The sequence below is a fragment of the Pelophylax lessonae genome, assembly GCF_965119305.1.
Source record: "Pelophylax lessonae genome assembly, chromosome: 9".
Taxonomy (NCBI): Eukaryota; Metazoa; Chordata; class Amphibia; order Anura; family Ranidae; genus Pelophylax; species Pelophylax lessonae.
The window spans coordinates 105,991,427-106,005,171 of NC_138776.1; the positions used below are offsets into that span (position 1 = coordinate 105,991,427).

General features: G+C 43.6%; 1 protein-coding gene across 1 annotated transcript in view; it reads right to left on the reverse strand.

Moving 5' to 3' along the window:
* The window catches only part of PLPP4 (phospholipid phosphatase 4), a 204,323-nt gene that overhangs the window by 56,533 nt on the left and 134,045 nt on the right, over positions 1–13,745 (reverse strand). The window contains exon 5 of the mRNA XM_082266782.1: positions 10,169–10,293. Within this exon, the coding sequence (XP_082122908.1) occupies positions 10,169–10,293 (125 nt within the window). The remainder of the gene's footprint in view (positions 1–10,168; positions 10,294–13,745) is intronic.

The window sequence follows — 13,745 nt, forward strand, 5'->3', positions numbered from 1 at the left end:
TCGTCTCTTCTCCAGAGAGAATAGGTTCAGTGCTTGTAGTCTTTCCTCATAGCTGATGTCCTCCATTCCCCTAATTATTTTTGTTGCCCTTCTCTGGACTTTCTCCAGTTCCAGCACATCCTTCCTGAGGACCGGTGCCCAGAACTGGACAGCATACTCCAGATGTGGCCGGACCAGAGTCTTGTAGAGTGGAAGAATAATCTCTTTATTTCTGGAGTGAATCCCCTTTTTTATACAACCCAGTATTCTGTTGGCTTTGCTTGCGGCGGCTTGGCATTGCATGCCACTGCCAAGCCTGTTGTCTACCAGTACCCCCAGGTCCCTTTCCATCCTAGACTCACCCAGAGGTTCCCCCCCCCCCCTATTGAGTAGCTTGCTTTCTGGTTTCTGGCCCCCAAGTGCATTACTTTACATTTTTCTACATTAAATCTCATCTGCCATGTAGTTGCCCACCCCGTTATTTTGTTCAGGTCTGCTTGCAAGATTTCCACATCCTGCATAGAAGATATTGGCATGCCTAATTTAGTATCATCTGCAAATACTGAGATTGTACTAGATATCCCCTCCTCTAGATCATTTATGAATAAATTAAACAGGATTGGTCCCAGGACAGAACCCTGGGGGACCCCACTTTCCACACCCACCCAATCCGAGTACTTCCCATTAATCACCACCCTCTGTACTCTCCCCTGGAGCCAGTTCTCTATCCAGGTACCTTATGGTCCATACCTACCTTCCTTAGTTTGTACAGTAAGCGTTTGTGGGGAACGGTGTCAAAGGCCTTTGCAAAGTTCAGATACACCACATCCACAGGCTTACCTTTATCTAAGTGGCAGCTCACTTCATCGTAGAAGGTTAATAGATTGGTTTGGCACGAACGATTTTTCATGAATCCATGCTGATTACTACTTATAATACCGTTTTCATTACTAAAGTCTTGTATGTGGTCCCTTATCATCCCCTCCAAAATTTTGCAGACTACTGATGTTAGGCTGACCGGCCTATAGTTACCCGAGATATATCTCGGCCCCTTTTTAAATATTGGTACCACGTTGGCTTTTTTCCAATCAGCTGGCACCATACCCGTCTGTAAACTATCCTTAAAGATCAAGAATAATGGTCTGGCAATCACCTGGCTGAGCTCATTAAGAACCCTTGGGTGCAAGCCATCCGGTCCCGGGGATTTATTTATGTTAAGTTTCTCTAGTTTAGCTCTAAGTCTATCCTCTGTTACCCATGGTGGCACTTCCTGAGGTGTATTATTTAGTTCGGCCTTACAAGCTGGGTTAGTGTAGCCTTCCTTTGTGAAGACTGAAGAAAAGAAATTATTTAACACTTCCGCCTTTTCTCTGTCCTCTGTGGCCATTTTTCCTTTATCATCTTTTATGGGGCCAATGTGCTCTGGCCTCGCTTTCCTACTGTTTATATACTTAAAGAACTTCTTGGGGTTCTTTTTACTCTCCTCCGCTATATGTCCCTCGTGTTCTATTTTAGCCGCCCTGATTTCACCTTTACATTTCTTATTACACTCTTTGTAGTGCTTAAATGCTGCCAATGACCCCTCAGTCTTGTATTTTTTGAAGGCCTTTTCTTTAGCTCTAATATACATTTTTATGTTGGAGTTTAGCCACCCAGGGTTTAGTTTTGCTCTTTTAAACTTATTTCCCTGTGGAATGCACTGGCCCACCCCCTTGTTAAGTATGCTCTTGAAGCACTCCCATTTTTCCTCCGTGTTCTTTGTTCCCAGGGTTCTATCCCATTTGATATTTTCTAGCAGCGAGCGCAGTTTAGGGAAATTGGCTCTTTTGAAATTCAGTGTCCTTATATTACCCTTGTGTTTCCTATTACTGTAATTAATACTGAAACCAATTGACCTATGGTTACTGTTCCCTAAGTTGTCCCGTATTTCTATATCCGTGAGCAGGTCTGTATTGTTGGTAATCAGTAGGTCAAGTACCGCATTGTTTCTTGTCGGTGCATTCACCATCTGACCCATGAAATTGTCCTGCAAAACATTTAGGAACTGCCGAGCCTTGGCTGAATGCGCGGTTCCTTCTGCCCAGTCTATATCAGGATAATTAAAGTCCCCCATTATAATGACATTTCCCATCCTTGCTGCCAATCCTATCTGTAACATGAGGTCCGCCTCACCCTCCTCCCTCTTGTTGGGGGGCCTATAGCATACGCCCAATATTACCTTCCCCACCGTGCCTTTCCTTTGAAGCTCTACCCATAGGGATTCTGCCTCGTCCATAGCTCCATTATCATCATTATAATATCATCCCTCATATTTACCTGTATACTGTTCTTAATATACAAACATACCCCTCCCCCTTTTTTACCCTCTCTATCTCTGCGATAAAGGGAATACCCCTGAATGGTCGCCATCCAGTCATGAGAGCTGTCAAACCAAGTCTCAGTTATCCCCACAAAATCTAAGTCCTCCTCAAACATCAGCAGCTCCAGCTCTCCCATCTTGTTGGCCAGGCTTCTGGCATTGGTATACAAGCCTCGTAATTTTGATGTTTTTAGGCTGCTCTCTTGATTTTTCCCCGTACCCACCCTGGGTATAGGAGCTCCGAACACCCTACCGCTAATGCCCCCATTTCTGCCCTCTGAAACTTGCTTTCCACTGGCTAATTCTACATCTGTACCCTCCCCCCCATTCCCTAGTTTAAAAGCCCCTCTAACTTTTTGGCCATCCTCTCACCCAGTACAGCTGCACCCACCCCATTTAGGTGCAATCCGTCCCTACCAAAGAGCCGGTGACCGACTGAGAAGTCGGCCCAGTTCTCCAGGAACCCGAAACCCTCCTTACTACACCAGCTCCTCAGCCACTCGTTAACTTCCCTAATCTCCCGCTGCCTCTCTGGTGTGGCTCGAGGTACAGGTAGTATTTCGGAAAATACTACCTTGGAGGTCCTAGTCCTCAACTTAGCGCCTAAGTCCCTGAAATCGTTTAGGACTCTCCGTCTTCCTCTGCCTATGTCATTGGTACCCACGTGTACCATGACAGCTGGGTCTTCCCCAGCCCCACCCAATAATCTGTTCACCCGATCCGCGATGTGCCGAACCCGAGCGCCCGGCAAACAACAGACTGTTCGGCGCACACGGTCTTTGTCACAGATTACACTATCTGTCCTTCTAATAATTGAGTCCCCTACCACCAGCACCTGTCTTTCCTTTCCCTTTCTCCCGGCCTCACTGGAGGAGTTCTTCCCCTGGCAGCTAGGGGCGTCGCTCTGCTCCAGCAATGCTGGTCCCTGACTGGTTTCCTCAACATCACACAACGGGGCGTATCTATTGGGGTGCTCCAGCCCAGGATCAGCCTCCTTGCCTTGTCCCCTTCTACCCCTCCTAACTGTCACCCCTCTACTCTGCCCTGATGCCTGCACCTCCGATACTCCGCCCACCTCTGTGCAGGCCCCTGTCTGCACCTGACTGGTACGATCCTGGCTCTCCTCCGGTATGGACATTTGTCTCAGTGTTGCCAGCTGCTTCCCTAGATTCAGGACCTGAGCTTCCAGGGAAGCAACGTGCTTACATTTTGCGCATTTGTATTCGCCCTCGATCACATGTCTGAGGAACTCATACATATTACAAGATGTACACCGAATCGCATCTCCACACCCGCCGGGCATTGTACCTACTATCTAATCTAATGGGGATTCAGTGATTTAAGTCTATCCTATGTCGCTATTTCCTGGCTTCCTAATGCTACCTTCTCACCATCTGGTATTTCGCTCCACTCACTTGACACTGGTCAGTCACACAACACTCACAATCTCACAGCACGGTCAGACGCACAACGCTGAGTCGCAGCGTTGATTTTGTGGCCGGAACTCCGCTTTAAGGACAGGCCATAAGTGACTGGCACTGGTTTAAAGTGTTTACATGTTCTGGTGTTGGAAATAAAATAAAGCTGTGGCCTTGCCCTTTCCAACCTAATGGTTGTAAGTTTGTTTTTTTTATACGGGGGGCAAGGGGTTGTTTATTTTGGTTTTGCCTAGGCCTTTGTGCCTCAGCAGTCAAGGCATATCTGCAGTTAGTACAAAACAGGCAAGCACTATTACCCCTTATAATGAAGGTTATTTTTCTATAAGAAAAGAGATGAGACTAGGAAACTCTCAAGGATGTAGGCAAAAGTCTGTATTTGTAATAAACAATCGTTCAGGTAAAAGTCAAATTTAATTTTAATTATATTGCATGTATGCCTGAAAAAATAATGAAAGATGGAATTAAGTTCTAACTTAATTCTTCTGACATTTACTTGTGATTTCTTTCTACCAGCTTTTATTTCTTTTTATTTCTGGATAAGGGAGCTCCTTCATCCACCCCAGTCTTCCCTCACACATGACTAGACAGCTGAAAGATTAAAAGTTTAGGCATGTATGGCTCTTAGTAAATCATTTTCTATAGGTTCAGATTCTTCATGCCGAATTCTGTCAGTGCAAAAGGACAGAATATCTGATCCAAGCAACTACACCTGTCGGGTCTAGTTCAAAGTCAATGCCGTATAATTTGGTAAAGTTTATTACTTCAATTCAACATATGCCTCCAATATATGGTACTGGGTGAAATACAATTTTTTCAGGTGCCTGCTGACCTGTACTGTATACAGTACAGCCTGGGTTTACTACAGTGGTAGATGCAAGGTATAGGCGGATGTGAGAGTATGTAACAGAGCAGGGGCATTGGGCATCAAAACATGGCGCTTGCATGTGGATGCAAAGAGTTTCCCAAGAAGATGTTTTAAGACCTTAATTTTCTATAAACATGAAAAAATAAAAAAAAAAATAAAGGTATCTACAGCTTTGTAAAGGTATTATTGGCACTTTATACAGTTGTGCTCAAAAGTTTGCATACCCTTGGAGAATTATTATTATTATACAGTATGTACCATTTTTTAACCACTTAACCCCCAGGAAGATTTTACCCCCTTCCTGACCAGGCCCTATTTTGCGATTCGGCACTGCGTGACTTTAACGGATTGTGCGGTCGTGCGACGCTGTACCTAAACTAATTTGACATCCTTTTTTTCCCACAAACAGAGCTTTCTTTTGGTGGTATTTGATCACCTGTGCGATTTTTTTGATCATGCGCTATAAACAAAAAAAGAGCGTCAATTTTGAAAAAATAACAATATTTTTCACATTTTTTAATATGAAATTCCCCAAAAAAATGTAAAAATCAAAATTTTTTAACATTTTAGGCCAATTTGCTTTATGCTACATATGTTTGGTAAAAAAAAATCTCAAAATGCGTATTTTGATTGGTTTGCGCAAAAGTTATTGCGTTTACTAACTAAGGGAAAGATTTTTGTCATTTTTGTTGTGTTTTTTTTTTTTAACGAGTAATGGCAGCGATCTGCGATTTTTTTTGCGGGACTGCGACATTGCGGCGGACAGATCGGACCCTTGACTGACATTTTTGACACTTTTGGGGTTACCAGTGACATTACTACAGTAATCAGTGCTATACATATGCACTGTTACTGTAAAAATCACACTGGCAGTGAAGGGGTTAACTTTTTTGAGAGGGAGGGGTTAAGTGTGTCCCTAGGGGCGTGCTTCTAACTGTGATTGGATGTGGCTTGAGGTGTATGAACAGAGATCAACGGTCCTACATAGCAGAACCGTATGATCTCCATTCTTACACAGGGAAGAATGACAGGCGGCTTTGTTTACATTAGCCACCTGCCTTTCTCCCGCTGTAACGGACAATTGCGAGTGCCCGGCACTCGGGTCCGCCGGGCACACGCACGGGGGGGTTCGTGAGCAAGCGGGAGCACTCCTCCGGCAGTGCGTGCTCGCTCCCTAGAGCATCACAGGCTAGCGACGTAGTCCTACGTCGCTTTGCCTGTGAGGGGCTGAACCCCTGCAGTAAATAGTCGTGCGGCGGTCGGCAAGTGGTTAAAAAAAGCATGCCTGAGTAGGTACATTTCTTTTATTTCCTAATGGATTCATGTTCAACTGTAGGTCATAACAGAATGGCACAATTATAAAAGAAAACACAGCAGCAAGTATACAAATGAAATGGACCCATCTTCAAAAGTATACCCTTAGTGTACCCTTTTTCATCAATGACAGCGTGCAGTCTTTTGTGAAAGTTGTCAATGAGTCCCTGAGTTCTTGCAGGTGGTATAGTTGCCTGTCAATTTGTTTTGTCAAAATGCCTCCAAGTCATGCAGTCTAGGGATGCACCAATACCATTTTCTTTTACAGCGAGTATGAGTACCGACTCATTTTACTCACCAAAACCAATTACAGATACCTGCCAGCAACTGTTTTATTTACACTTTAGCTGTCAGCAATGTTACAAAGCATTAAAACGTTTTTTTTTTTTATGAATGAAATACATTCATTTAAATTTTGGGCTTTTATATGTTAAGGTGTAAAAATATTACCAAACAAAACAAACAAAAACAAAAAAGAAAGTTTAATTTATTAATAGCTTAGTTTATAAAAAGGAAAATCAGCAGGAAAAAATTAATTACATAGAGAAGGCGGAAAATAAGTAAATTAGGGCTGATTAAAGTAAATTAAGGGTTAATAAGGAGTTAAACAGAGGAACATTTAATTAAAAAAAAAAAAACTAAAAAAACACTTGACAGGTTGCTTTACACTGATTTCAACGTTCATCCCTTTGCTTTGTAAATGGATAAACAGAAAGATACAAAATTAAACACTGTTTTTTTTTTATCTTTCTGTTTTAGGGGCTGAGCAATGTTGCTGATAAACATTGTCAGGCTTCTTTCACACGGTCCGCCTCCGCAGGCGGATCCGTGTTGCTCAGCGGGGATCGATCCGCGATCCCCGCTGAGCCGGGCGGATGACAGCTCCGTCTCCGCTTGCAGAGCGGAGAGGGAGGTGTCTCAGCACCCGCTGCCCTCTATGGGGGATCGGAGGAGAGTGGACCGCTTGTCCGCTCTCATCAGATCCGCTCCGCTCCGATTACTGAACGGATGGAAAAATAGGATTTCCATCCGTCCAGATTTCAGCACAGGATCGGATGCGGATGGCAGCGGGTGTCAGCGGAGGTGACCTCCGCTGACACCCGCTGCCCCATAGAGCTGCATGGAGGATCCGATCAGATCCGCCTAAAAAACTGACAGGCGGATCTGATCGGACCGCCCGTGTGAAAGAGCCCTCAGGCTGCTTTTTTTTTTGACAGCTCCAATTGCCAGGACTTTGTTTACACTTCACCTGTCAAATAGAAACCCCACTGTCAGCTGAAGGAGTCATCGGATGTTAAAGACGTGGCGGCTCCGTTTCTTAACAAATGGTACCTGCCAGATTTTTTTTTTAGTTTACATTTCAGCTATCAGTGGGGGAATCCTGCTGACAGCTGAAAGTATCTGTTTCAGGTATCAGAGCATTTGCAAATGCTTAGTACCGGTGTTCCGTGAGAATTACCTACCCGTGAGAAAAACCTACCCCTCGTCACTTCCGGTTCACGGCACTGTATGGAATGCAGCGGGTACATTAAAACAGCTGGGCTGCAATACAAATCATCTCTGCTCCTGTCACTGTCACTTCCCTGATCTCGGATAGTAAATATAAAAGCGGCAGCGGCTGTATGAAAAGATAAATCACGGAGCCGAAAGCCGCTTTTATATTTACTTGCCGAGAGCAGGGAAGTGACCGGGACAGGAGCGGAGATGATTCGTATTGCCGCACAGCTGTTTTATGTAAGCGCCGCGTCGGTAGGTTTTTCTCACGGTACACCGTGATCTTTTCATACTAGTGCGCTTGCGCATTAGTAAGCTCCTCTGTTCTTCCATCACGTATCCGGGGCTCTGAGCATGCGCAGTGCTGCGCTGCTCAGCTCTTTCTGGCCGGAAGTGACGAGGGGTAGGTAATTCTCACGGGGTAGGTAATTCTCACGGAACAGGTATAGGTATCCGTGCAACCCTAATGAAGTCTTTGATCATCTGGCATGAGCTGTATGATTTAGATCTCCCCAGAGTGGCAAGGATGATCTTAAGAGCAGAAAACTGTGATGGCCTACTCCAGAACCTTCACATTTTTGTGCTGTAACCACTGGAGGGTCAGCTTGGCCTTGTGCTTAGGGTCATTGCCGTGATGGGAACCCCAATAGCATCCCATGCTCAGCTTTTGTGTAAAAGAATGCAAATTGTCTTCCAGTATTTTCTGATAACATGCTGCCTTTAGCGCTCACACCCCCCCAAAACATCAGTAGGCCACCCCAATGCTTCACAGTGGGGATGGTATTCTTGTCACTATAGGCCTTGTTGACCCCTTTCCAAACATAGCGTTTATGGTTGTGACCATAAAGTTGTATTTTGGTCTTGTCATTCCAGATTACATTGTGACAGAAGCTGTGAGGCATGTCAAGGTGTTGCCGGGCATATTGTAACCTGGCTTTTTTTGTGGCATTGGCGCAGCGAAGGCTTCTTTCTCGCAACTTGACCATGAGGCTCATTTTCATTCAAGTATCATTGTATTGCGCTTCGTGAAAGAACCACTGTCTTTTTCCAGAGCAGCCTGTATATTTCCTGAGGTTACCTGTGGGTTTTTCTTTGTATTCCGAACAATTCCTCTGGCAGTTGTGGCTGCAATCTTTCTTGGTCTACCTGACCTTGGCTTGGTATCAAGAATTCCCCCAATTCTCCACTTCTTAACCACTTGCCCTCCAAAAGGTTTTACCCCCTTCATGACAAGGCTATCTTTTGCTTTTTGGCATTGTGCTACTTTAACTGACAATTGTGCGGTCATGCAACACTGTACCCAAATTAAGTTTATATCTTTTTTTTCCCACAAATAGAGCTTTCTTTTGATGGTTGATCACCACTGGGGTGCTATAAAACATATCCAATAACATTTTTTAAAATATCTATTTTCTTCATGAATTTGGGCCAAAATGTATTCTGCTACATGTCTTTGGTAAAAACAAAATCCCAAAAAGTGTATATTATTTGGTTTGCATGAAATGTATAGCGGCTACAACCTATGGTATATACAGTACTGTATATTGAAATTTTTATTTATTTATACTAGTAATGGCGGTGATCGGCAACTACTAGTGGGATTGTGATAGTGTGCCGCTAGCTGGCACTGCCTGGGGGTACACTAACTGACTGACACTGACATCAGTAGTGACACTAATACAATGATCAGTTCTAATACTATACACTGTCACAGTACTAATGACACTGGCTGGGAAGGGGGTTAAAATCTAGGAGCAATCAAGGGGTTAACTGTGTGCGCAACAATGTGTGTGTATGTGCTTCTTTTATTAAAGGATCTTGTTTTGCTTTGCAGGGAATGAAAAAACTGTAAGATTGCCTGTCAGTGCACAGAGCTCCTCGTTGTTTACAACATAGAGCTCTCTTCCATAAATGACAGAGCTGATTAGCGGGTCCTAGCAATCAATCATTGGCCAGAACCTGCTGATCAATGATTGCCTGGGACCGGCTGATCAGCTTTTGCTATAACAAACCACAGCACAGCCAGGGCGGCGGGCGCGTGCACCTTACCCAGAAGTGCTGACCACATACTATATATACGCAATCCAGTGCACAGTGCCTACCCTGTCACATTAGATGTACATGGGGCAGTCTCTAAGCAATTAATAAGTGATTGAACAGTACTGACTGGCATATTCTAGGCTTTGGATATCTTTTTATATCCTTTCCTATCTTTTACAGTTCCAATACCTTGTTACTCAGGTCTTTTGACAGTTCTTTACTGCTCCCCATGGCTTAATATCTAGCTTGCTCAGTGCAATCACGCGAGAGCCAACAAACTCAATGACTATTTACTGTATACACAGACACCAATTGCAATTTAAAAAGCCAAAGATGTTGGAAATTCACCTTTAAGTGCCATTTTACCAGTGTGCATCACCTTTTGTGTCTGTACCAAGGCCAAACATTTCAGGGTATGTAAACTTTTGATCAGGGCCATCTGGGTGATTTCTGTTATCATTATGATTGAAAAGGGAGCCAAACAACTATGTGATAATAAATGGCTTCTTGTGATCACTATCCTGAAATAAAAGACAGTTTTTTGGCAGGATCAGTCATATTTTTATAATCAATGCCAAAATGTCACAATTTATTCAAGGGTATGTAACCTTTTGAGCATTACTGTACTTAGTAGAGGACAGCATGTAATAGACAGATGTAAAAGCCATGTATACTCACAGGATGAGTGGATACTTGGAAAGCTCTTCCTACCCTCTGACACAAGGCTGGCATCTCCAGTGCAATGCATCTCTTCATTTGACACCCCATCCGGAAAACAGCGGTAATAGAAATCAGGACGTGGTCTAAAATTGAAAATAAGATAATGTTTTTAAATTGTTGCTGTTCTCTGCAGGGAATGGATTGTTGGGATGAAGGATGATGGTTGTTACGACTAAGGCTGAAAAGCGATTTGCGGTGGATGGCTTGTTGGAGGCTTCTGACGGGCGAGGAAGAGGTGATATGTCCGGCCCCTCACTGTCTGTTTTAACCCTCTAAATGCCACACCACCACTTCTTACAGTAACTGCATCCATTAAATGGGTCATGTTTGGCAGCTGCGAAAGGGGGTATAATGTTTGCATGTGTACAACCCAGTCCAGTTGCCTTTGCTACTTAGGAGGGAGCTTTGGGGGGTGGATGTTCGGCTTAACGACCCATTTTTAAGGCTCCCCCACAACAACTGTAAACAAGGACTCTTTAAGAAAATCCAATGTTTATTGTACCATTAAACTGAAAAATAATAAACATATAATAAAAAAATATTAGTTAAATTAAAAAACAAAATAGCCATAGGCATGTAAGGAGTGCCCAAAATAAATAAGCATGTGGTGAAGATAAATTAAGGAAAGAAAGGAAAAGGGGAGAATAAAGAAAAGTAGGAGAAAGGAGTCGCTGGCAGGAATCGCATGCAGAAAAATCGGACATGGCGGTTGTAAGTTTATCGATGGATCGACATAGGTACAATCAGCCTGCCCATACATGGATTGAAATTCAGCCTGTACTTGCTGTACCAGCCAAATTTCGATCCATGTATGGCCAGCTTTGGTTTCAGTAGAAAATAGTCCAGTCTCCTGATTAGCTGTGCTTTCTGGCAGGCCTGTGAATGCATGGATAGAAATACAAATCCCTTGGCCGGTAAATATCTCGCTGCTTTAATGAAAGCTATGTTTTATACCACCATGCTATAGTTTTGGAGGAATAGTGAAATGTAATATCTAACATATTGGCACAATACTAATGCATATTTCCACTTTTGCAGTCAAATTTGAGAAAACCTCAATTTACAGTAGGTTTGTTATGTGTTCCTATTCACACAGCATTCTTCAAAATGATTTTTGTTTTTTTTTAGCGGGCCTATGGGCAGATTGTAAGCTGCTTTTCTTACTTTTTGTAAGCTACAATTTCAAAGTGAGTTTGCCACCAAGATGGAGACTAATGCTGGGTACACACGGGCAGCAAATTCTGTGTACAGCTGTCTGTCCAACAGGAGCCTGCCTAACGACCGGCTTTTGTCGAAGGGACATGCTGGAAAACCAGCAACTGATCAGCACTGTGACCCACGGTTTGTTTAGTGTGCCACTCAGGCTCGATCAATATGGGTAGTAGTGTGGGTGATACTGCATCCGCTGCAGGAGTGCCAGCAAGGGATGGAGCTCGTCCCAGGCCAGCTCCTGTAATCACTGGAAGGAAGAGAGGAAAAATCTCTGTTGCCGCCAATCCACGGAGTCCCATGGTGGTATGAGAGAGACAACCTCAGCCTGGGCTCCCACAAGGCCACGTCCAAAACGCGTTTCGCTACGCCCGTGAAACTTGTTTAAAGGAATGAGAGATGGTGAAAGAAGATCTATCATTATAACTATATACACATATACACCACTTTACTTATTTTTTCACATCCATCCCTAATTTTTCCTCACTTATCACTTGTATTCCCTCTCACATCCCCCTTTTCTGATTTTAGTTCACCTTTCACCCTTTCCTCACCTCACCTCATTATTCCTTACTCACAGCTTGATTGATTAACCATACACACCTGCCAGTCCTTTATACATCCTGAGGGATTTCCAATGATGCTTGGGATGGGATGGGATCTTCATTCCCACCACTAAGCTCTGGGGGGCAGAGTAAAATATGTTGGGTGGCGTGGCCTGGCGGGAGCCCAGGCTGAGGTTGTCTCTCTCATACCACCATAAGACTCCGAAGATGTGCAGCACCTGGGATTTTTCCTTTAACCACTTTAAGACCAAGCCTATTTTTGATACTTCGGTGTTTACACGCTAAAATCTGTTTTGTTTTTTTTTTGCTAGAAAACTACTTAGAACCCCCAAACATTATATATATTTTTTTTAGCAGAGACCCTAGAGAATAAAATGGAGATCATTGCAATATTTTTTTATCACACCATATTTGCGCAGCGGTCTTCCAAACGCAATTTATTTGGAAAAAAAATCACTTTTTTAAATAAAAAAAATAAGAAAACAGTGAAGTTAGCCCAATTTTTTCCATAATGTGAAAGATAATCTTACGCCGAGTAAATAGATACCCAACATGTCATGCTTCAAAATTGCACACGCTCGCGGAATGGCAACAAACTTTGGTGCTTAAAAATCCAATAGGCAACACTTCAAAAATGTCTACAGGTTACTAGCTAAGAGTTACAGAGGAGGTCTAGGAATCAAATTATTGCTCTTGCTCTACTGATCGCGGCGATACCTCACGTGTGGTTTGAACACAGTTTACATATGTGGGCGGGGCTTCCATATGCGTTCGCTTCTGCACGCGAGCTAACTGGGACAGGGCTGTTTAATTTTTTATTTATTTTATTTATTATTTTTTATTTTTACACAGCTTAAAAAAAAATGATCATTTTTATTCCTATTACAAGGAATGTAAACATTCCTTGTAATAAAAATAGGCATGACAGGTCCTCTTTATTGTGAGATCTGGGGACAAAAAGACCTCAGACCTCACAAGTACACTAAAAAAGAAAAAAAATGGTTAAAAAAAGCCGGTTGCTAGGCAATGATGTTTGACGTCGCTCCTGTCCTCCAAGACCATAGAGTCGAGTGATGGCCATCTTGCCCTCATTTGACTTCTTGTCTAAGAGGTTCCAGGACCGGATAGTTTTTCTCGCTGGTGGTGGGTCCGGTAAGCAGGGAAAAGGCCGGGGATGCGGCGGGAAGGGGGGGGGGCCCTCTTCCACCGCACCATAAGGGTGATCCCGCGACCAATCTGCCACTGGGACCACCCTTATCTGAAAGCTGATCGCCCACCGTTTTAAAAAATACCGGGGTTATGGCAGCTCAAAGGACCGACGTAAATTGACGCTGCGGACGGTCGATAAGTGGTTAACTGATCAGCGCTTCCAGCCACTGGCGGGGAAGTTGGGGGGCTCCCCCTGTCAAAATACAAAAGCACAGCGGGGGAGATTGCCACACCAACATCCCTACAGATTGGTCTATTTTTTTTCCTTCAGACCGCTGGGTTGAACAAAAACAAAAAACAAAACTAGCAGTGTTTAACGGGCTTAAGCTTCCCCTCATTGGCATATAATGCAGAAGCCAAGCTTCTAGATAGACAGAGCATGTTTAAATCTAGTTTGCAGCTGATCTGAGACCTGCCAGCACAAGTCAGACAAAGTTAAGATGGTCATATATGGATTGAAATTCAGACAGTTTAGCAGGGACTGGCCAAATTTTCAATCCATGTAGGGGCACTGCAGTTGTACAGAGGATGATCTACTGATCAATTTCTGT